This window comes from Chinchilla lanigera, unplaced genomic scaffold (assembly GCF_000276665.1).
Source record: "Chinchilla lanigera isolate Chin_1 unplaced genomic scaffold, ChiLan1.0 scaffold00002, whole genome shotgun sequence".
Classification (NCBI taxonomy): domain Eukaryota; kingdom Metazoa; phylum Chordata; class Mammalia; order Rodentia; family Chinchillidae; genus Chinchilla; species Chinchilla lanigera.
The window spans coordinates 18,101,367-18,126,759 of record NW_004955403.1 but is presented as its reverse complement, the minus strand read 5'-3'; the positions used below and the strand labels follow the sequence as shown (position 1 = coordinate 18,126,759).

Below are 25,393 nucleotides of genomic sequence, written 5' to 3'. Positions count from 1 at the left end.
TGTGCATAATCCTTGTCCCACACAGGCTTGGCAGTCCCTAGCCACCATGTTACCATCTTGGTTGTTGGTGTCTCCAGCTGGTAGCACTTCCTGCACCTGCATGGAAAGCAACATAAGCAATAATACGAAATGAGTTGACTGCATCTGTGGCACTGTGTGGCATTTACCTGTCACAGTTAGTGTGGCTGTACAGCTCACGCTGCCGTACTCATTGGAGGCCTTGCATGTGTATTCGCCGCAGTCAACAACCTGGGTTCTCAGGATTTCCAGGGTGGTGACATAATTTGCAGATCGAATAGAACACTTATCACTCTCATAAATTTCTTTGCCAGCTTTGAACCACTGGAACCGGACATTGGGGGCAGTGTGGATCTCACAGGTGAATTTAGCTAGGTGGCCCAGAGCTACTTCCAGGGGCTCGATTCTCCTCCTGATCACCGGGGCAGCTAGAAAGGAAAACAGAGCCCATTAGCATGCCTCCTTATCAGGCATACCACATTTGTCTTTTTCTTCTAACTTTTGTTGCTGTTAATGAAGTAAAACAGTTGAAATTGGTGAGGTGATTGCAGCAGTTTAAGACAAGTGACTGGAAAATGAGAAAGATCATTGAAGGCAAAAGAAGACAATAAGCAACTCAACATATTCAATCGTTACTCTGCAGTGACTTGTGAGAAAATTATTAAAATGTGATGCTTTTGGCTTACATGCATAACGACATGATATATTCCTTAAATATACCATGCTTACTAAAAACACTGAAAATAATGTGAAAAATGGATATACTAAGTAAAATTATGAAGTGAAACAATAGCAAACAAACAAAAAATATGAATAGACAACTAATCATGGTTATTTTGCTTTTAGGGCTGAGATTGGTCATTTCTGAGTGGCTAGTTTTTCACTGATAACATTTTATTGCATATTTTAAAGAAGTCTCATGTAAAAATGAACTAAAAGGTATATTTATTACTACAGTGGAACATATAAAATATGTTTTATTGTAAAAGTAACTAGTACTGTAGGTAGGATAGCATACTACCCAACAAGGCAGTAAGGAAAAATGTGAGGTAATAACCATGATTATGTCTGTCATTTCATTCTTACTCTAACATTCTTGAAGTGGTAGATAAGTGCAAATTCAGTGATGAAACCTAAATCATTATAACCAGTGGGTATTAGAACTTGATCACTTTAATCCTTAAAAATCCAACCTCTTTTCATTACAGTGAGTTTTGCTGAAGTTGTTGTTTTTCCGTTGTCATTGGACGCCTCACAAACATACTCTCCTTGGTGGTCTTCTGTATTTACCATGTCGATTACTAGTGTGTATGTATTTTCATTTTGAAAACACTTGAACTTTTGATCTGAAGACACCAGTTTTCCCTCAAAATACCAATTCACTTCTTCTGCGTCCATTATGGATGAAGTGAGGTATACAACGTCACCTTCCTCAGAAATGGTGTCCACTAATGGTGTGTGTACAACAGGAGGATTCTCTCTAACTGCACTAACCTCAGTTTCCTGTATTTCTACTCTATCAACCTCCTTGGAAGCACTCCTGGAGGATTTCTCTTTTTCCTCTGCTGGTTTCAGACTCTCATCCTGTGTTTCATTAGAGAGGGGAGCTGGAACAACCTCATCAGTGGCAGGTGTGGTATCTGCATCCTTAACCTGACTCTCCACAGTAGAACAACTGACCTCTCGCGTGGAGACAAGGTAGTTAGATTCAACTTGTGGTTCAGTGATTGCTTCTCCCTTCTGCAACCCTGAAAAATAATCCATTTCTTTATGCATTCCTATTGGGCTTCCTTCCTCAATTCTAGACTCCTCTGCTGTTAAGATGTTTAGTTCTTCACACACAATAGAGCCCAAAGCATCCTTAAGTTCAGTTTTAAGGTTTGCTGTTTGAGGGTCAATCCCCTCAATAGCAATGGTTACTTCTTCCGTTAGAGATTTCACTGAAGTAATAAGGTAGGTGCACATGATGCTTTTGGGCTCTTGGGTAAAGGTTATGGCCTTGACCTCCACTCTTTCAATGTTTCTTAACCACTCAGAGAAAAGACTTGGGTGCTCACTGGCCACAGCAGCTTGCAGAGCGCTGCGGATCTGAGTTTTGAGGTTTAATCGCTGCTCTTCTGGAATACTGGGAAGCAAATTTTCCTTAGAAAGAATTTCACTTCCCTGCACCTCTTGTCCTCCCTTTCTCACCAGGGGCTCCTTCATGTACTTGGTGGCTTGGTTTGCAGGTGTTGCCATGTCATCGGCATGTTCTTCCTTGAACAGGACCTGAGTTTCCTCAAGTGCCAGTGGAAACCTGAAGGATTTGCCTTCCTCGATCCTGATTGCTAAATCCTGCTCTGCATTTTCTAACTGATCCACGCTTTCCATCAGGATTTTTTCATCTTCTATGTATGTGTATTCTGCAGGCACCTGGGGCTCAGAGTTTATGTCAGAAGTCACAGTCTCGGGACCCTGGAAACTTTCTGTGTGTCCCTCAGCTAAACTCTGGCCCAGGATGAGGGCACTTTGTGCCTCTTGTTTCTGAAGAGTCACTCTTTGCTCTTTGTCCACCTCAGACACAGTCTGTTCTTTTAGTAAAAGCCTTTCTTCAACCACAGAGCCTGGATACGAATGTGCTGGAGGTTCTGTTGAAGCCAGTGGGTAACTTCTTTCAGGCTCAGCTAGTAAGGTTGTCAGAGGCTGTGTTGCCACTGAGCTAATCTGCTCTATGCAGGAGACACTTGGGAAGATTTTTTCAGGCTCTAGAAATAATAGAGTATCCTCTTTAGGGAGGGTCTTCTGGGACTGGACAATCTGCAGTTGTAATTTGGGAGCTGGCTCCTTAATAGGCTGTACCTGCATAGTACTGTCCCTGGGAGGAATTTCCCTCGTGCTTTCTGGAGTGGGTATATCTTCCTCCATGACCATGGATTGCAATTGTTGAGTCCTTAACGTAGCTTCACCGCTCAGTTCATTTGCTTTCACCATATGATCATAAGAACGTTGCTGCATTTCTTCTGCAATTAAAGCAGCTTTCAAAATGGTGTCCTTTAAAAAAGCCGCAATTTCCTGCTTTGAGTCGAATACCTCAACTGCATGGCCGTTTGGTGTTGTCTCTGGGATATTATCAGGAGCTTCTGCTGTGGACTCTGCTGTGCAAGGAGAATCAGTCACCTCTGGGTCCTCTAGACGCACAAGCAGCTCTGCAGCACAGGTGGACTCACCCCACACATTCTCGGCTTTACAGACATAGACGCCACTATCCTCCCCCTGCGGGTCGTTGACAATGAACGTCCCGGAACCATCAGGATTATGGATGATGGTGTAATAAACATTGGTGCAAAGCTGTTTGTTTTCTCTGAACCACAGAACAGTGGGGGCAGGCTCTCCACCCACCTCGTACTCAAAGATGGCAGGGAGCCCAGGAGCACAGTGAACTGGTTTTAACTCCTTGAGGAAGTAGGGAGGACAAGGCCCTTCAAGCTTTTTGAGAGAGGTCTCCACTGCTGCTTCTGTTTCTGTCTCTTTGTGTCCCTCTCCTTGGGGATTGATCCTTAGGTAAGCGGTACAGGTTGCTTTTCCATATTCGTTACTAGCCACGCATGTGTACTCCCCCTCATCCTCCAGTTTGGTGAACAGAATGATCAGGCTATGATCGTCACCATCAAAAACAAATTTGCAGTCACCAGAAGGGGTTACCATTACTCCATTAAAAAACCACTGAATGTTAGGTTTGGGAATGCCAGTGGCAGTAACAGACAGTTTAGCCACGTCCCCCATACTAATCTCGGCATTCGACACCTCTTTGATGAAAACTGGGGCACTGCCTGCCTTTTTGGAGTCCAATTCAGTTGAATGAACTGGAGGTTCAGACAAAAGTTCAAGTGTTTCATTTGTATTAGATAACTGTAGGTCAGAACTATCAAATCGAAGTTCTTCCTCAGTAGACAGAAAACTAGAAAAGGCTGTATGAAGAAAAATGATTATTACTTTACTATAAAATTATGTTTAACACACACACAAAAAAAACCATCAGTCAGAGTTAGGAAACGTGACGACCTTGTGCACTGTTCCTGAGATCATTAGATTATTCTGAGATGAATTTATCATAAAATACCTTTCTAAAATTTTCCTATGTTACAATTATAAACATACAATTATAAATTCCATACAAATGCAGGTTTTGATCCATTTCATTAGAGTTCATGAGTTTGAAAAATGTGCTTATGTGTTTCTTTGTGAGGTAGTCCCATTTCTGAAGTTTGAAAAAGTGCTCACTAAAGATTTATAATAAAAGAATCCAGAATTATTTAAATCAACTTCTAAAAAGATTCAGACTTGTTATTTATATGCAGGATTTTCTTTAGTTAAAAAATAATCCTCATTGTTAAATAAGACGTTATTTCCAAAGAACATATCAGTATTTTAGGTACCATCTCCACACTGAAATCATTATTAAAAAAGAGGCTATAGGAATGTTTAATTTGGATCTGTAAGGGAATCACTGTTGTCCCTTACTCTCTAAAAAGCCAGGCCTTCTTTTGCCTGTTAAAATTGCCATATTACTTCAACAAAGCTTTTGTGGTGTCAGTCAAGGAAATAGAGAAATCAGAAATAAAAGAAAATGACTCCAATGTTCAAAAAACTGATTGAAGTTTATTGTGTAAGAAAAACCTGTACAGTATTATTGAACAGGAATTCATAGGAGCTCTGTAAATAGAATTGTGGATGACATGGTGAAAGATACATAATTTAATGACAAAGAATTTGATATTTTATTAAATCTTAGGTATGTAAAATGGTCCTCTTACTAGTAGTTTTACTGCCTTATCAAAAAGTAGTTTTATTAATTTATTATTTCACCTCACTTCCATCACATGAAATACTCATGTACCTTAATTCTTTTCTGTTTTAGTGTGTAATCATTAGCAGAAGGGACTTGTGTCTATTGGTTATAAATATACTGGTAAAGTTAGTCTGCAACATGTAGAATACATATTCATTCATTATTGCAACTATTAAGCCATAAGACCATTGGATAACTTCATATACTAAGGGTGGCTACTTAACTTTACATTTAATCTATGGTACTTATGTTAGCTTTCCCTTCATTTGAAGCCCTAAAAAACCTCTCTAAAGGGAAGGAATGTAAATACAGTTAAAATACATTGATTCACTGATATATTAAAATATTTTCATAGATTTTTCCTTCCAAACATAGTGTGTTAATCATTAAGAAGAAAGTAAATGAAATTTAAGTGTGTAAAAAACATGGAAGATGTGGTTAAAAGTACATGAAGCAGTGGTGGATCATAATCATGTCTAAATTAAAATATGTGTAATACAATGAATTATTTATCCAGCATCAGGGAGATTAATATTTCAGGGTTTTATGTTATGGGTTATTGAGTCAGAAAATAAAAAATTCAATCTAATTACCTACAACAATTAATAAGTAAGCCAAGTGTGAGCAAGGCTTATTTTTCTTTATTCAGTCATTGTTATTTTGCATATTCTCAAGTTCAACGCATTTGAGACAGCAGAATTCTAATGAGTAAAACCAAATAAAGCTTTCCTTCTTATGTGACTAAAAATATGTTTTTCAGCCCTTCCTGAAAATGCAGCAAGACGTTAAACATTGTTTTCTCTCCCTTCCTTCATTCCCTTCCTTTCAGAAACAGATTTTTAACCATTGCTATGCTATAAAATCTATGGGTAAGGTGTGCTTGTCATGTTTGTTATGATCCAAATTTCTAATTAATTTTAAACATGCAGCATGTGGCTAAAAGTAGAACACAACCTTAAAGTCATAAACTATAGAACTGATTTTATTTCATTGATTTTTGATGTGATCTATTATAATTATCATCAAAGATATTGTGTATTCTGGTTGAAACCGTGATTCTGTCCCACAGTGGTGTATTATCTCTATATAAATTATGGTGACTCAAAATAAATACATTAAAAGTAAATTTTGAGGGGAAATGACAGAAGAAGCCTGACTATTTTGCTTTTTTCTGCACATTATCCCAATTGTTTTAATTTGGATGGTTGTTAAGGAATTCCCATTGGGGGATTAAAAAATGTAATAGATAAAAGGAAAATAATAAACATAATTGGAAAGATGAATTCTTCTGAAAGTTAAATTTAAATGAAATGCTTCTGTTTAAAATTAATTTAAAATTAATATGTTTAATACAATCATGGTATTTAAGATTGCTTAATGCAGATGACAAAGCCAGTAGGTAATGGTAATTTAAGAGTTAGATTCATAATTTTATTACTGCATTCTATTATTTCTGTCATTATCTTTTGAAAAATTAAAAGTTATTCTAAATTATATTAAGAGTAGTTATTAGTAGGATAACAGAATGTTATGCTGAATATCACTTCTGAGGTCTTTTGCTCTAACTCATTTTCAGATAAGAAAATTCAATATCTTTATTTTTAATAAATTTGAAGTGAGAGGACTTAGGTCCCTATTAGTTCATAGAAAGACTGTTTTAGAGTTTGTAAATTTATTATAAATGAAAAATTTAGAAGCAGACTGAAGACTCTATATATACACACATATATATGGGACCATCTTGATGAAATTTGAGTACTTATTAATTTTCAGTTAAAGTCAAAATTCAGTATAAATGAAAGGAAAGCTTATCTTGTTATTTGCATATAATCCAAAATACAAATTAACACATTATCTCTATTCTAAAAGTTTCCCACTTTCTTTTTTTCTAATTTAAAGATTGTGAAATTAGAATGCAGTTTAAATGCTACATGTAAATGTAATATGATAACTTCCCACCCAAGGCTAATATTAAATTAATACTGCACTTCACATTTGACACTATCTCAAAAGTGAAAAAATAAAATATTTCCAAATGTGGAAATCTCATTATTCTGCAAATCTCATATTCTGCAAACATCTAGATGAACCCTGTCCACAAACAGAGTACAATTAGTCCTAGAAAATCCAATGAGAATTAAAACACTTTAGAAGAGGGATGTTAATAATAAAAATAATTTTTTAAAAGGCAAAATTAGATTGTGATGTAAAACAGATTATAGAGTTAGTTACTGATCAGTCAAATCTAGCTTTTGTTGTTGTTTTGCCTATTCTAAATCCAAGTAAACAGAAATGAGTTAAACATGAGATTAAATAAACATGAGATTAAAATTCTAAAAATGACCTACCAGGAATAGATAGATTTTTGTCTTACCAGTTTGTCTGCATGGTCAGCTGACATGGCCTTCAATTTTGTACTCCACATTTGCATAAATAGTTTCTATGCTAAGAGACAATGTATTCAGCCGATATGCCTTACAGAGGAGGAATGAGGGTAAAGTAGGAGTGCACTCAATTAGGTAGTCAAGGAGACGTTTAATTGTGGTTGGTGATACACAGCACGATGGACACAGTGATGATTCCACAGTTTAGTTAACAGAATATTTACATGTACGTCAAGGTGAGATTTCCGCGCAGAGTCTTCAGTGTCACGCATTCAAACAGAGTGGATGTATGTGGAAGTTTACTAGATCCGCGTACTCTGGGAAACAGGAAAGCACTCCAGCTCTAATAATTATGGAGGCACTTTAGCTTAGGGTGAGGGCTGCACAACTCTCAGCCATTCCTGAGTTGTTGGTAGCTACACACCTGTACTCACCTTCATCACTTTTTACTAAACTTGTGATAAAAAGGTTGTGGAACCCTATGCCGCTTTCCTCAGCACTGAACCTCGCTCCCTGCGCCAGCTGCCCATCTTTGTACCAGGAAACTGTGGGTCTCGGAGAGCCACGAACTAAACACTGGAAATAGGCTGCCGTACCTAAGGGCGCATGGCAGTCGGAAATGCCTTTGATGAACCTGGGAGGCCCTTCCACCACCTGAAATTCAAAAAAGCTGTCTGCGTACTTGCTCCTTAAGACTAATTCTTCCTTCAGACTGCTTAAAGTTACTTTACTTTTCGTTGCCCCCATAGAAATGGTTTCGGAATCTCCTCCCATGGTGAGGACGCCCCGACAAATCGCTTCCCCTACGCTATTCGCAGCTCTACACCTGTACGTTGCACAATCGGAAGGACAGACGTTCCTAATTTTAAGGGTGTGGCTTCCATTCTCCTCACTCATCGCGTATTTGACATTATCTGGCTCAATACACATGTACTCTTTATACCATTTCACGTCAGGAGCAGGGATGCCTATGACTGAACATTTAAACACAGCATCTGAACTTTCTGGAACTTTAAAATCACAAATAGGTGCTACAAAACGAGGAGGCATTTCAAACACTTCTAAATCGATCTTTAAATCTCTGTCATCTTCCCCCTTGGAATCCCTTTTCGGATCTACTGAATTCAGTGGAAGGACATCGAGACTCACAATCATGCTTTTATGATCCGGAGTAAATTCGGGAACGGTGACTATTTTTACTTGTTTCTCAAATTCTTTAACATCTTTTTCACTTAATTCAACTTCCAGCACAATTTCTTGTGGAGAAGGTGTCCTCGATGAGGTGGTGTTTTCTAAATCAAACTCCATGACGTGCTGATGTGTTACTGGAGGTAGGAGCGCCACTGCTCTCTCTTCTTGCGGTATTACCTCCACCTTTGCAAAGCTCTTTGCTTCTCCTATGATGTTCACAGCATGGCACATATACTCTCCCTCTTCCTGCTTTTGAATGTTAGAAATTTCTAAGGAACACGCATTACCCACCCTTTCCATTTTGATTCTTTCATCTGGCTCGAGTAAAGATCTGTTTCGATACCATTTCACACCAGGCACTGGAAGTCCTTGAACTTCAACAATGAAGCCTAATGTTGTGTGTTCATATACCTTCCTTTTGGTCAGAGGTTCAATAAAAGATGGAGGCATTTCATTGTCTCTTGGTTCAATGGCTTCATTGGGCGTGCCAAATGAATCAGAGCGCCATATTTCATAAGCAGAACTCCTGTCTTCTGTAGGTGTATGGAAATGCTCAGTTGATATACTGTCCTCCCTGTCTACTTTTGATGGGTGCGTTTTTACATTTCTAATGGGGTTTGGTCCTCCAGTAGCAATAAAATCTCTCTCTAGTTTCTCCCCTGGGGGTGTAGAAAACCTCTCCAGAGCCTCCCCTGGGGGAGTGGAAAACCTCTCCAGAGCCTCCCCTGGGGGTGTAGAAAATCTCTCCAGAGCCTCCCCTGGGGGTGTAGAGAATCTCTCCAGAGCCTCCCCTGGGGGAGTGGAAAATCTCTCCTGGGCCTCCCCTGAAGGTGTAGAAAATCTCTCCAGGGCCTCCCCTGGGGGAGTGGAAAATCTCTCCTGAGCGCCCCCTAGGGGTGTGGAGTATCTTTCTGCTATCTCACCTTCAGAGGGTGAGTATTTTTCAGCAACTTCCTCTAAAGGTGAACTTCCTCTTTCAACAGCCACACCTCCTAACTTTGCTGAGGGTTGTTTAGTGGTATCTGAAGGGTTAAAATATAAATCGGGACACTTTGGAGATTCAAAATGTTCAACAGATGATGGTGGGGTATAAAACTGATCTAACTCAGAGATGTCTTCACTGCTTGTACTTCCTACGTCAATTGAAATATCAGACTCAGGAGAATATGGACGACCCAGTGAGTCCTGTCTTTGATTGTAATATTCGTACACAGTGTTGAAAGTTACTTCTTCAACCTCCATTGAAGTGATGGATTCACTCTGGACAAGTTTTGGCTTGTGTGTAGTGTCTTTAATTTCAGGTACCTCGTGTTTCCCAGCAGTAAGTAAATATTGGGTTAGTGAGGTTTCAGATTCTATTTCTTCTGTTGCATGTGTCTTATGCAATTCGGGAAGATTTGCAGAAGAATCACTTTCTACCTCCTCTCCTCTTTTGGAGAGAGAAGTCTCATGTCGAGCTTGAATGTCTTCATAACATGTTCCTTCTCCTGAGGCATCAGTTGTTTTACTTCTTTGTTTTGCTGGATTTTGTTGCTCTCCAGTCACTAAGAAGGGCAAGCAGTGGCTCAGGGAGAGCTGCCTGTGGACTGTGTCTGCCTCTTGAATGTCACCTTGGTGATCTTCCCCGGCTCCATCTGTATACCCCTGTGTGCCATCCTCCTGCCTCTGGCGTGATGCCAACTCTGGTTCCAAAGTGCATTCTTCTTCCATTCCACAAACTTCTAAAAGCTTTTCCTCACTTGCTGCTTCTTTCAAATGCGCAATAAAATTTCCGTCTCCAATTTCTAGATGACTGCTTCTCTCAGACACATCAGTTTCTCCTGTGTCAACAAAAGGCGCTGGAAATGGGGTAACTGATTCATTATGCACTGCCTCAGAGAAAGATTTAAGAGAGTGATCTAGTTTTACTACAGCTCTGTTTTGTTCCTGTACATGCTGGATTTCTTTTTCTAAGTAAAGAGTATTTTCATCAGTAGTGCTTTTCTCCACCAGAGTTCTGTTTGAAAACTCCAAACTGGAAGAAATTTCTTGACTGATAAGTATGTTATTTTGCACATTTTGTGAGGTACTCTGAGTACCAGATTGTAATGTTTTAGGGCCACAAACTTCTTTATGATGTATTTCCTGCTGTTGTCTCATTTCTTGCTCTTGGAATTCCTTAGCTGGATCTTCTATATGAGAATACATTTGTTTTAAATCAAATACAATGCACTCAGCATCAACAGATTCCAAAGCAGGATGCTGTATTTTCAAATAAGTTTCTTCTGGCTGACCGATGTCTAATTCTTGCAGTTTTACATGTGCATTTTCTACTTGTGAGTGAAACTGCGTTAGGTCAAATGTAATAGGTGTTGCATGTTCAGTCTTTTCAGAAACTGCTGACTGATCTACAGGACCTATTTCAGCCTGGTGTTCCCTCTCTTGTTCTTCAAATTCCTTATGAATTTGAGAGGAGAGCAGTTTCAAATCCATCACAATATTAGATGAATCTGGTTCCACGTTTGAAGACATTTTCTCTCCCTGGTACATATTTGCATTTAGATTACTTGAGCTTGATTCTCTTTGCTTTAATGAAAAGTCTGTGTCATCAAGCTTCCTTTGAGGAGCAGTCACAAATGATTTCTTGGTAGGTCTTTTTTCTAGCGCTCCTTTTTCCGCATGCTGTAACTTTTCAAATGCAATGATTCTATGCCTCACCTTTTTCCCTGGGTAGTATCTTTCTTCCTCAAGGGGTTCTTCATAAATAATGATAGATGAGTCCTTTGTATTCTGAACTTTGTCAGAAGTCCTCCTAGAGTGGATATTCAGTAAATAGTCCCTCTGGACATATTCTTGCACATTTTCCCATTCTGCTGTACCAACGTTTTCCAAATCATTTCTTATCTCTTTCCTAACACTAACTTCACTGAAATCATCCAAATATGGATAAACAGAACCCTCTGCTTGGTGCAGATTGGATCCTTCACTTACACGTTCCTCTTTTTGTTCACCTTGTTGTCGTATGAGTTCAGCGCTGAGAGGCTGGTTGATGTTTGTAGATCTAGAAGCACCCTGCATAAACTTGGGCAGTTTTTCTTTGGAAGTTGTATGATGTATGTGCTCACCCTGGTTTACCTGCCCAGTTGTTTCAAGGCTCTGAAAATATTCCTTCACAGAATATTCTTTTACACTTGATTGGGCAATGAAAGGACCCACTGGATAATCATAAAAACGTGCCCTCTCAAAATCTCCCTGCACTTGCACCTGCTGATCTTGGGAGTACTGTGCACAAATCCCACCAGTACTTTTGAGTTGGCTATACTCTGTGTAAGGCACAGATACCACTGTTAGATCTAAAATACTCTCAACTGTGCCTGAATCATTCTCAGCAACACATTTATATTTTCCAGAATCTTGAGAATTAACATCATTCACATATAATTTGTAGCTATAATTAACTTCTTCAAACTGGAACTTCTGACTCTGCTTTAAAAGGACTCCATGTTGGAACCACATTACAACTGGCCGAGGCTCACCAGATATTAAACATTCAAGTACTATAGAATCCCCTTCTCTACACCTGGCGAACTCTGGCATTCCTTGTAATATTTTTGGTGGTTCATTAGTGATCTCAGAGGAGAATGTGAATCTGTGTTTTGGTGACTCAGTAGCTTGATTCTGAGGCATTGGTTCAGGTTCCAGCTGGAATGCTTCTCTTGACTCTTTATCCTGTTCTGGGGTTGGAGTGGCTGCTGTTATCTGAATTTCTACAGGGAAGGAAAGCAGTTCTGCATGTGCAGAGCGAAGACCTGGTGGATTTGTTTTTAACATATGGAGATTTGCTTGGCCCTCGGAACTCCAAGATGGTTGGAGGCTTTCAGCTTGATCAAACACCAAAGCCAGCTCCTCTTCTTCATCGGTGTAGTCATGGAGCACTGGGACTTTACGTGGACAGGTGTCATACCTTTGTTTTGCTGTCACTCTAAGCACACCTGTTGTTTTTACTGTTCCATATTGGTTAAATAGCACACAGGTCACAGAACCTTCATTTTGAGGATGAACAGAAGAAAAAGTTAATGTTGAATAGTTTTCTAAAGTATGGACAGTGAAGCCCGGATTCCGTGGGATTGGCATGTCATTGTTATACCATGTCACTATGGGTTCAGGATATCCTTGAAAATGACACACAAACTTGCAACTGTCGCCTTCATAAACTTCTTGAGATTCAATTTCTTGAAGAAACAAGGGTGGGCAACGTTGTGGACGGTTTTGGAAAGAACTGTCAAAAACTCTCATCGATTGTTCCTTCTGTTGAGTTTTGAATTCATCAATGTTTGTGGAAGCAGAGTGTTGTACTTCTCCGAAGTCGCCCTGTTTTATTCTTTCACTTTCCAGTTCTTCACACCCTTTAATATTTACAAGCGTGTCAAAAGATTTCCTGGCATTTGGTGTGTGAACTTGTGACACTTTTTCAGGAGTCTCATATAGTTCCTCATCCTTATATATGTTAGTAATATATTTAAGTGACTCCTTCACTGCAGTGTTACTCATAATCTCTTCATACTGTCCCCTTGCTTGGACATTTTCATTTACTAGAGCATTATCACATAAATAATCTTCTGGTACACTTGCTTCTACAAATGCCTCTTGGCTCAGTCTCATTTCAGTCGGGAGAATTTCTTTATCAACAGTAGCGTGAAAGCTTGTGGGAAGGTCTCTAGAGTCTACAATTTCATCCATTTGGTTTGAAAGTGTGTATGGATTTGGGATAATGCCCTCGGGTAAATTATCTACCTTATCCCTGTTTTCAGCTAGATCAGACCCAGACTCGCTCTTCATTTCCTCTCTACAGAAAAAAGTATCTCTATCACTAACTTCACTTCTCAAAGTTCTAGAGCTTATTTCAGATGACATGTCTAAAAGAGATAATTTCTTTTTCTCCATTAATATTTTTCTAGCCTCCCGTAAACGCTGTAGCTTCATTTTGGTCTCCTCATCTAGGAAAATTTCCCCCACATTAAGGCACTCTCCTACATCACATTTACTTTCTAGATATTCTTCCTCATTCGTATAATCTGTTTTCTTGCCAACACTTACTGTATTGAAGTGTATAGTCCTCAGCATTCCCTTGAGTTCCACGTCTTGTTTTTTATTAAAAGGAGAGCCAGTAAATCTAAGGTCAACCTTTATCCTATCTTGCTTCTTTTCAACGAAAGCCTCCATATTTCCACATGTCTGTTCTGCTCTTTTCAAAAATTCTAAATATTTCTCATCTTGCCCCTTCTGGATAACAAGCAATGATGCAGTCGATTCAGCAGACCCTTCACTATTAATTGCTAATAACCTATAACTTCCAGAATCTCTGAATTGGACCCTTTTAACCTCTAGACTGGAAGAATGATGATGTAAATCACTCTTAGTTTTTATAACTCGACGAAGACCTGTGGGGATGGGCCGATTATTATGAAGCCAGGTCATTTCGGGAGTTGGACAGGCAATTAGTTTACATGTAAAAACAGCAGGTTCACCCTCTATAACATATTTAAATGTAAGTTTTTGAGTAAAAGAAGGCTTGAAGTATTCAGGCCAGGAACTTGTAGACGATATTCTACTTGCATATCTTTTAGCAGTCATAGAGCTGTGGTCTATGTCTTCAGAATCTGAAAAAGCCTCGCGTGTATCTCTATCTGAATGTTCAGCTTCCTCTTCGGAGAATAATTCTGGAAAAAAGTTAAATTATAAAGCATTTACTATCTTACATCATGTTTGAAAAGTTGAAAATAAATGCAAAATAGGAAATGAAATAAAGTGCATGCTACAGATTCTCACAAATCCATAAGAAAATTCACTCACCATATTTGTTCGAATAAACGCAACACCATGCTCTGTTTAAAAGATTCTGACACGAAAATCGTTCGTTGTCTGGTCTTTTCTTCAAACTGCTGAAATTTCTTCTTGAACAAGCAAAAATGCATTTCAAAATAACATATTCCTGTGCATATTTGTTTTGAGGGCAGGAAAACTCTGTTGTTTTGGTAGCTAAGAAGAAAATCTTACCTGACTTGCAGAGAGTGGAATAAACGCCCTTTCTGATCCTTTTGATTGTAAGTTAAATTATATTTTTGAGAATTAACTATGTAAAAATATATACAAGAACTGCAACCATAAATAATTAGCTAAAATACAATGAGAAGGCGTTTATTCGAACTAATACAGCCATAAAGTCACAATGTTATGCAAAGAAAAGCAGGCAATAAGGATCACATGAGACAGCTATCTGCAAGCCAGTGTAAGAGACATGTCAATGTTAAGATGATATATGTGCATGAAGTGTAAACTGAGAATGGGAATGTGTCATCTTCACACTTCCTAAGTATAGTAGCATTTCAATCATAATTCATTCATGACATTGCATTCTGAAATGATAGTTAGATTATTGTCTATTGTTCAATGTAATTCACCGTGATTTTGAAAACAAAGTTCTACTTCATGATTTCATGCATTAAAATGACAACTGTTTATAATACACACTTTTGAAAATGGCTGCAAACATGAAGTTGAATATAGCTGATATCATTTAAATTGAAGGTTCCTGAATCACCATACAACAAATTACTGTAAAATGCATGTAACCATCAGCATAATAAACCAGGCATGCGACATAGTAATATATACTCTGAGAGATATATTTGTACATCTATGTCATTTTTCTCAATAATACTAAGAAACATGGCAGCTCAAGGATTCTATTAATCCTTCAGAATTTCACATTCATTATAACAATACCTTTCATCTCCATTTCAACCTGCTGTTCAATCCCCTCATATAGCATTGATTCAGGGGCTAAAATGGAAAAAAAAAGGAAAGAGATTTTAGGGATTAACTACATATACTTTGCATCAATGCATCATGTATATGATTAAAATTTTCTATTTATTATAAAAACAGAAAGCTACACCTCCCAATTCATCAAAGAAGTCCATGCCAAACAAATCAATGAGCTGATAAAGTACAAATTATATTTGTACAATGTTGACAGAAAGATTCAAAACATTTTTACTTTAGCTTCTCTAAGAAATTTACACTTTTAGTCCTATCATTCGCCATGCCTTTCCATGCACTCAGAAAAGCAATCCACAAACTAAAGAACTATTTTTTAAAAAGTCTTATCGATGGAACAGTGGTGATGAGAGGAAATCACATGGGAAGGACCATGCATTTTCTGGCTTGCCACTTTTAGTTAATGACTACACTGAGTCTTTCCTGCAGACCTAGACATTTTAGTTAGTCAATGCTCCTTCAGTTTGAACCACCTGTCTGTGTTTAAACTGTACAAAATCCCATTACACACCGAGGAGTGAAACAGACATATCAATTCAAAATTGCTTTTATTATATGAGTGACAGATGTAGCTTCTAGACACATGTCTCTGCAGCAGCTCCCTGGCAAAGGTGGGCACCCTTGGGCCACTCCTGTTCTTCAGCTCCTGTGGCTTTGTGTCAGTGGACATGGCTCAGCTTCTTCTTGGTTCCTTATGGTCTTTGACATGAACTTAAAGACAAACTTGACATTTTCTTCAATGATTCCCTTTTAACTTCACGAGTGACTTGCATTCAAGACTCTCTGAGTGTTTTAATACTTTTATTGTTTGACCAAGAGTAACTTTAGTAACTGCTCTTGTTTGTGATTCTTTAGCAAGGTAAAAATAAAATTAGGAAAAGGTACGCATTAGCCATATTTGTAAAAATAAAAGACACGACAGATGTAGAGAAGATGGAATGGTATTAAGATGAGAAGGAAAGGCAGAATGTTAGTCCCAGAACTAACATGTGATATATCTACATTTACTACTAACCTAAGGACTCTACTCAAACAGATGAACAAGGATGTATGGCCCCATTTGGTCTTGGTGAACAATTATGTGGCCTATATGAATTTATAAAGCCAAAATAAAAGAGGAACATATAAGTAACTATCTTATGTTAAATAATAAGACAGCTGTTTCATTCTTCATTCTTCAAAGCATCTAAATGTCTTGTCTTTTAATATTTTAAGTAAGTACAAATAAGGCAATCTGGACTTGGGGAAAAAAAGGTCTTGCTTCATGAACACTTTAATATAGTGGTTTAGAACTGAGTGAATTAGAAACGCTGGAGCAAAAATAATCAGTTCAACTCTACTCTACTCAAGCATACTAGACATTTGATTGTTTAGGAAGGAGCTCAAACACTTACATTTCTCTTACTCCACAATACAGCCAACTCCCGACTATGCCTTGCTGCACAAACTGTCAAAGCTGTCACCTAAATGACTTGCAGACAGCACCTCCAGATAAACAGTCATTCTATGAACACCATGCTAGCAAGAAGCTGCCAGAAAATTGGGTCGGGGGGGGGGGCAGATGCTCTGGGTAGTAGGCTTTCCCACCTGGTTTATAAAACTGGACCTGAGTTTTTGAGATATTGCCTTTGCAGACTATGGACCCAGAACTGGAAATAAGTATATTCTCCCACATAGCTCTGTGGTCTTCCAGATAAATCTCGAACAGATAAAGTGGAGAATAAAGTACAATAATGACAAAATAATGATCTTGCCATGAGAAAATCTACAATTCCAGGAGAACTGAAGGATGGAAAAGAAGTAACCCTTACTGAAAAACACATACAATTTACTAATTTTGGTTCAGATAGACCCTTATTATTTTTATATTTTATGACCTCCTTATAAATACTATAACTTTCAGATCTAAAAAGAAAGGTATGTAGTAATTCTTGAACTTCTTACTATTATCTTCCTTTCTTTAGGGTGTTTTCATTTTTCATTTTTCTTTTTTTTTTTTTGAGACGGGGTGTGCTATGTAGTTCAAACTGGCGTTATTTCACTATGTAGCCCAGGCTGGACTTGAAATTGTAGCAGTCCTCCTGCCTCAGTCTCCTGAGTGCTGGGATTATAGATGTGTACCACCACACCTGGTTAGCATCTTACTATTATTAAAATAAATTTAAATTTAGGACACTGCCTGACACAACAATAAATAAATACTTATCAAACTACAATATTTTATTCTTCTTTGGTATACTTTCTAGGTGAAACATTTCAACAATACTAACAAAAGTAGTACATATAAAATAAACCTCAATTTTCTCAGCCTAGAAAATTAAACTTCATGAATCTAGGCTGGAGAGTTAAATTTTTAATCAAATTTGGCCAGCAGCTTAGTCTACTTTCCTAAACCATTTATGAATAGAATACTAGGCATATTCTAATTAACATATTTGTTGATTCAGTTTGCATGGTTGCATAACTATCAGCATAAAGCCGCATAAAGTGATGAAGATGAAATGGAGTAAGTCATAACTAAAAAAATAAATAATCACTGTCTACACTTAGCACTGCTGAGGTTGACCTCTGTCCATATCATTGTATACAGTGCAGCTATAGAGTCCTTGGTCTACCAGCTGAACACTGCACATGATAAGAAACTGAATAGTTCTGTCATGTCATAGTTTCACTTTCTCAGATTCCCCTATCTTTACACCTTCATAAGTCCAGGTTACATTAACTGAAGATTCATCTTCCGAATCGCGGAGCAATTAGGCAGTGTCGCGACACTTTACAGTGGTCCTGAAGTTGTGGGAGAATCCTGGGTACCTTAGCCATAGACTCTTCTGTGCATCACTCCAGTGACACACTGCTTTCTGCAGACTGTGAGAAGGATGTGACGTAGTGCAACCGAACATCTCAAACAGAGGCAGCTGAGTGGGTGGAACTCTGAGATACACTTTCAAAAGCCTGCACTTTATTTTATATGATGATCCTTGGAATGACTTAATTTCTTTTTGGGATATTTTGTTCTCCCCCTTTGTGAAAGAGGGATTTACCACTGCCTGATACTTGGTGGACTCTCTTACATCTTTCTCTGAACTCTGCCTACCTAGGGCTTGTGCTGCATAATCAAGTGACAAAGAAAAAGAATATTACAACTTAAGCTTTGTCACTTGGTTAGTTTAGTAACATAAAATGGCATGAAAGATGAAGATGCAAGACATCACTGTCCCTGGGAAGTGGCATGTTGGGCACAAGATGTGCTGGGATGTCAGGATCACAGAGAAGAATATTCGTTCCCAGGGATCCAGTGACGAGTGGATACTGAAGGCATAGGCGTGTGCTATACAGTATGTGATTCCTTCCTTCTGTTGTCATTGCAGCTGTCCAGTATGATGCAGTCTGTTCTCCCTCCCCCACCTTATTTCTAGCTGGCTATATTTGTGATACCATTGATTATCCTCCCTTTATCATATACTTTATAAGTGCTATACAACAAATAGATCATTTAATGAGGCGATGTTTAGAAAAGCAAAAATGCCAAGCAAAGTTGCTGCTTAAACAAAATAATGACTGGTTCTCTAATTAACAGAATACCTACTTCAATGCAATTTAAAGTGCACAAGTTAACCCATGGTAGAGGGCTTGGGAAGACTTGCTCAGTGTTACTTTATTAGTAGATCATAGACTGGCTATATTATGCAATGAAACAAACAGCAGGCTCTCATTAGTAACAAGGGAACTCGACGGTATGCAGTAAATCAAAGACCTTGAAGCAAGATGGGATTTACCTTTCGGAGTCACTGCGAGCGTAGCTGCACAAGTAGCTTCCCCAGCACTATTGGCTGCTTTGCAAGAGTACTGCCCAGCATGCTCTGAGTAAGCATCAACTATAAGCATTAAAGCCATGCCCGTGGACTCCTCAAAGTGGAAAACTATATCTTTTGTTGGTGGAATTGGCTGCTGGTTATGAAACCACTGGATTTCTGGCTTGGGAATGCCAAAAACCCTTGCATGAAATCTGACTGTCTCCCCGCTGTGCACCCTGAGGCTTGACAGAGGCTGGATGAAGATAGGCTTTTGGCCAAGGGCTTCCTTCTTAAATGAAACTGACGAAGAGACATGCCATTGGGAGTTTGATGTAACTTCTTCAAATTTGCTAAATCCTGAAAAGAAGCATGCCAGTTTTTAATATCTTTCCCTGCATTGAAACCAAAACTCACTTGGAAATGTGTCATATATTTCAGTAATGGACTAGAATCCAGTTTAATCTTAATGCTTTGTGCCTCACTATTGAATCGAAGTCATACAAGTTCACTTCCATTTCCCAGACAGGCGTACCGAGACACGAATGGGTCAAGGAACTTCACCACATTGTTCATGAAGGCTATAATGGAGTAGGCGGCAGGACTGAAGTATTCTCTTTTTTTCCCATTGTTTATAAAACAAGTCTTTCCATTTTGTAAGCCTCTCTACATTGATTACTAACAAAATATCTAATTATATGTAGTAGGTGTTTAAGAGTAAGGAAAAAACCATAAGCTTTCCTAAATCCTTCTATGTTTTGCACACTTAACTCTGTACGGATTATTTTTACTCAGGAACAGTAGTCTGATTTTACAAAAATATTATTATCCTTGTTTTGAAGTAAAGGGGCACTGTGACTGAGAAACTATTCCGATTACAGTTCAGGAATCCCAACAAACAGAAATGTTAAAGCATCTTAACACTGGCCCCTCAACACCGAGGCATTCTTTAAATGATGGGGAATATATTTAGACTGTGCACAGATCTGAAATTGTCTACCATGGTTCCTGTGAAATCATAATTGTGTCAACACAATGAGTGCATAACACTGCAGAGTTTTAAGAAGTATGAAATATTTTCATCCCAGCTAAATGAAAAAGCAAATTTAGCAGTTTCTTCAGCCTCACTCTGATACATGCTGATCAGGAAGCATAAAAGGTAATGTGACAGAAATATATCACAAAACTTAATAGGGAAAAATAAAAAGTGATAGTCTGTGATTCATAAAGAGAAAGTGGAAATGAGGAGCGAGAGCACTGCATATAACAAGGAAATAATTAGTTGCATCAACAAAGAATGGTTGGACCCATGATGATTTACATGAAAGCTTTAGTAACCGTTACTGGCATTGTGAGATTAGATTGCTGTTTAAACGTGGTTCTGAAATTTGCTTTACTCTACCTTCCAGTCTCAGGTTGGCTGTGCTTGACACTTGGCCTACAGCGTTACTAGCAACAAATGTGTACGTTCCTTCATCTTCAGGATAAGCCTCAGCAACTTCCAGTTGGTAAGTGTCTTCAAACTGGGTCATTTTAAAGAACCGTGATGGCTTGATTTTCTTATCTTTGCTGTACCAAGATACTTTTAGATCTGCATCACAAAAGAGAAAAGGATGTGTATTTAAGTCACAAATAGGAGTGGATTTTTAATTTTAACTGCAAACACAATGTTAAGACTATGGACTGCATTTCTTATTTATCTTAAGCACAATATACTATTCTTTGGGGCATGCTTTGCCACTATAAGATTTCCTCCTATCTTCAAGAAAGAAAAAATTGATGAGAAAAGAAATCTACCCTGTTCTATTGATGAACTCATTGTAATGCTTAAAATTATAGAATTTTAGTTATATTTTTCTGCTGCATTTGAATGTCATGTGGTGGGAGCAAGGACATAGGAGTTTAACATAGCCAGCGACCTTGAGAAAAAGATAGTCCTAAGAAGCAGTCATTCTGAAGGACTGGATCTGGGCTTGTGTTTGCATTCTGGGACAGGAAGTAAGGCTAACCTTCACTTCTGGTTTGTAGAACGATCAATCAAAAAGAGAACAGAGAAGGTCAACATTCTACAAAATCTAAAATAGACATCCTTGAGTCTAAAAAAAAAACCTTTTTGGTGGTGTATATAACTGGCTATATATATATATGTGTGTGTGTGTGTGTGTGTGTGTGTGTGTGTGTATGTATGGCTGAAATAAACAGCAAATGATTTCTAAAACTAAGAGAGAGAATTTGGGTATCCTAGATACATTTAACTTTTTTTCAAAGTAGCAGTAATAATACATTATAATAAAACTATTTCCATACAAGTGATTGAGCTATCTTAACAGAAAATAAAAACCCAAATTAAATATAAAGCAAAGCATTATCACGTTGTTATACTTTAAGGTAATATGTACTTTAAACTTAGTTATTTTAATTGCCAGAGTCAAAGCCACTTATTTTTGGAACATAGTCCTTATAGCAGTTCCTTATCTCAGTTCTGTCCATGACATTTTTCTAGTAGCCTAATCAGCTAGCATTTTGACATCAAAGTCAATATACGAAGGTTTCCTGCCTTCCTGCAGTGGCAGTTGTTTGTAAAGTACAGGTTCTTTTTCTAAAAGAAACAAACTTTTTTGTTTCTTATGAGGCAAGGAAGGTTTGAACATAGAATCCTGACAGTACAACTTGGCATGGTGTGACTTTGGACATCTCACTTAACCTCTCTGAATCAGTCTTCTTATTTGTAAAATGGGATGCAGAATAACTCACGATCTATTCATTGCACAAAACTGCAATGAGGCTTAAGTAACATAACACAAGCAAAAGTCTTCGATGTCAGTCATTACAGTAAGAATGTGTAACATCCCAGAGAGGATCAGGAGTATCTCCGACAACGTGCCAAAGGACCAGGACATGTGAGACAATAGGCAGTGCCGGCGCATGGAATTTAACAGTCATCCAACAACAAATCTGTGTGTGTACGTGTGCGTGTGCGCATGCGTGCACATGTGTGATCACCAGTGGAAATGGGAGGGTGAAGTTTGGTAGCCCCCTTCTAGGTTCCCTGGTTATTCCTACAGTTTTTCCTTTGGTGAACTGAGTGAGGTACCAGGGCACACAGGAACTTCCCCTGGGCATGAACAGCCAACAACACAGGGCTAAATGGTAAAAACTAGCCTGGTAACCACTGGGTGCTTCTTTCTGGCCAGGCTGCTGTTATCTGCGTTGGTCACTGGCCCTTCTTGGGCTCTGCAAGGTACCTGACTCTTTTTGCTGCACTGTGCTTGGCTTCTAAATCCTGCTTCTCCTAACTCCTGGGTACTTCTCCAGCCTACCCTCTTCCCCTCCTGCCTGCCCCTGGTGAAGGTCTCCTCAGTACACTCCTCGCCTATAGTAACAGCCTCTGCCCTGGCTCCTTACCTCCTATGTCTTTTCATCCGTCCTCTTCTAAACCACAGTATTGCTCTAAAAAAAAGCCTTGACCATGCTACCCAGGGGCTGAACAAGTCTTTTAGTAGCTCCTCAATGTAAATATGACAAAGTCCAAGAACCTAGTAGAATGCCCAATGTCAGGATCTAGCCTTGGCCTTCTTTTCTAGCTTTCTTGCCATTCATGACATCACTTTCCAACCATACTTCAGCCACTTGTTTTCAGGTGTTCTCTAGAGCTCCTGTGACTTTATGAACTTTGCTTTCTCTACATGGGATGCTTCTGTGCTCAAGGATCCTTTGTCATCCATGATGCTCATGGATCTCTTTCCGGCTGCTTCCCAGACAGAGGACACTGAGCATGTGGACTGTCACAGCACTCACAGTCCTGGCACTTCGCTGGGCTCATGCATCTCCTCACCTGTGTGCTGGGTTCCTGGAGGGTGGGCACCCTAACACCTACTTTAACATCCAAACCATGGGGGCATAATACATCCTGGGAGGATAAAAATGAAATAAGCACTGGAAATCTCCCATTTCTAGACTAGTTACCTATCACTTCACTTATACAGCTGTCACTCTAAGGCTCCAATGAGACTCATCTCTTATAGAATAAACTTAGCAGGAAGCTAGCTAGTTAGCTTTGCAAGTTTTAAAATTTCTATTTTTCCTAATTTCTCTTACACCGGTAGGGGGCACCAGAGACCTTTGACAAATACCATGTCCCTAGATTCCTGGGAAGTGTGTAAGTACTGAGTAACCAAAAAACAAAGGACTAAATCCTTTGAAGACTCACAATCTCCACCAATTTGTGGAAAGGAGGAATGCCTTTACTTTCTTGGGCAATGTCTGGTTAGAATGTGTTGGTGTATTGTCAGTCCCAAGAAATTTTCATTATGTGATTTGACAAACTATTAAAAGTTTAATGAATTTAATTTCCATTATATAGAAAATATGTGTACAACAAGATGCTAAAATTTCTACATGTGTATAAATATTACCACACATGGAGTTACTGATCTCATGAATTTTTAAAACTCATTCAAGCATTTAAAGATATCAGCCATGGAAAAAAGAGTTTGTTTTTCTATTCTAGAATATTACAGAAGGCCTAAAATGTATTTTTGCAATGCTTTAAAGGCAAAAGTATAATCTGGTTTATAGAGTAACAACCATTATACAAATATCACTAACTATTACTATATTAGATGATTCATGTCTATGTCTATATGAAATATTTCTTGTAAAATTCAATAAATGGATAAATTAGTGTAGCTTTAGTGAATTTGATTTTAGAATAAATTTTCTTTATTGTGTTAGTAAGATATTACCAAATCACTTCTTACTGATATTTTATATTTTCAAATACTATGTTTCAAAGACAGAAAATCTATAGTACTTGTTCCTATTGCTCACCCAGTGCTAGACTGTCTGTGTATACAGCCTCTCTTTGGCTGTGTAAAATGAGCATCAGTCACTTGGCAGCTAAGGGTGCTTTACATACATTATGCTTTAACTATGCTCATAAAATCACACAAGGCCTTTTGGCTCCTAGATCAACATCTCTACTCCACAGGAGGAGATCACCAGGTAAGAACACCTATTGAAATACTAACTTTAGGAATATATCTCTTGCCAAGGTAGAGACTGGGCAATGAACCAATAGGAGAAGCATAATAAGCAAAACCATAAAATATATTAACAGTGTTGTTAGCTACCCAGGCTTTCAGAATTTCCCTTTGGTGTTGGCACCCAAAAGCAAAGAAAATAAGAAAGTGGTTTTCATATAGGATAAATCAGTCATTTATTCTTGTGGCTTACTTTGTTCTGAGTCATAATTGGCTTAAAGTGGTTCTACAGATATTGTTTCATCTTTTCAAGGTCAGATTTCTGAGCGGGGAAAGGCTTGTGGTATACGGCCAATATTCCCCAATTAAAGATGGAAGCAGCTAATGCTGAGTAAGAACTATGTGTATGCTGACCCGATTTATCTAACTTAACCCTAGTAATAATCTTAGTGACTGGTATCATTTAACAGTCATTCGTTCATCCCTTGACAATTATTTATTTAGTATCTTCTTTATACCGGGCACTATTCTACTGCAAGGATCCACTCTTGCCCTCCTGGACTTTACATTGTAGCAAGCACAAGTTTTCAGGTACCAGGCTGTAGGTACTAAATCAGAATCCTTGCTGTCATGAAATGTACATTCTAAGACTGAATGCAATAGTATCCTCATTTTATTCACAAGGAGAAAAGAGCCAAGGTTCAAAGCCAGCCTCTTTGACCATAAAGGCCCCACTTTTGACCATTATAGGATATTGCCTTCCAAAGGAATGAGTGTACCTGTCATATAGCATTTCCATAGGGTTAATAATGTCTCACCCACAAATGGACTCTTTTGAGACATACATAAACACTATTACAGTCAATATAATAATAATTGTAGTTTATTATAATTTATCAATCAAGAGATAAAGGTGTAGCTGCAACCATAAGGAAACATTGTTTGAAGAGTAGTGGAAAACACTGATCTAATTTTTATTGTAGGGAAAAAACCATAAAATTTACTGTCTTCACCTCTTAAAGAATATGAAACAGTAGTTTTGTAGGAAAACATTGATCTAATTCTTAATTCAGTCATCCAAGTAATGTTAGATGGTCATTATCTTCAAATTATGCATGAGTGATGTTTTTGATGGAAGCAAAGGTGAGAAAACTTTTTTCTCACATCCTTCTCTGTAAGAGTTAGCAACGATACCTTTTCACAAACCTACCTGTTCCCGAAACTGTGCATTGGAAACGGGCTGGCCGTCCCTCAGAAGTTACAGTGTCTTGAAGGGGAGTGATAATGGTAGGAGGATAAACTGGCATTTCCTGATCAGGAGACACGATTTCTGGAACTAAGGGAAGAGACCGCATGATTAAGTCGCCATGAAGACCCTAC

At 38.3% G+C, this 25,393-nt stretch overlaps 1 protein-coding gene across 4 annotated transcripts in view; it reads right to left on the bottom strand.

The window, feature by feature from the left end:
- Ttn (titin) overlaps positions 1 to 25,393 on the bottom strand; it is a 271,046-nt gene that overhangs the window by 201,630 nt on the left and 44,023 nt on the right. For 3 of the 4 annotated variants that reach the window (XM_013512608.1, XM_013512603.1, XM_005373371.2), the window contains 5 exons: positions 25,224 to 25,349; positions 20,434 to 20,622; positions 15,187 to 15,243; positions 1,212 to 3,965; positions 168 to 446 (listed from right to left, as the gene is read on the bottom strand). In XM_013512608.1, coding sequence (XP_013368062.1) covers positions 168 to 446; positions 1,212 to 3,965; positions 15,187 to 15,243; positions 20,434 to 20,622; positions 25,224 to 25,349 — 3,405 coding nt within the window. Of the gene's footprint in view, positions 1 to 167; positions 447 to 1,211; positions 3,966 to 7,361; positions 14,121 to 15,186; positions 15,244 to 20,433; positions 20,623 to 25,223; positions 25,350 to 25,393 lie in introns of those variants that run through there. The other variant, XM_005373372.1, reaches the window with a different exon arrangement.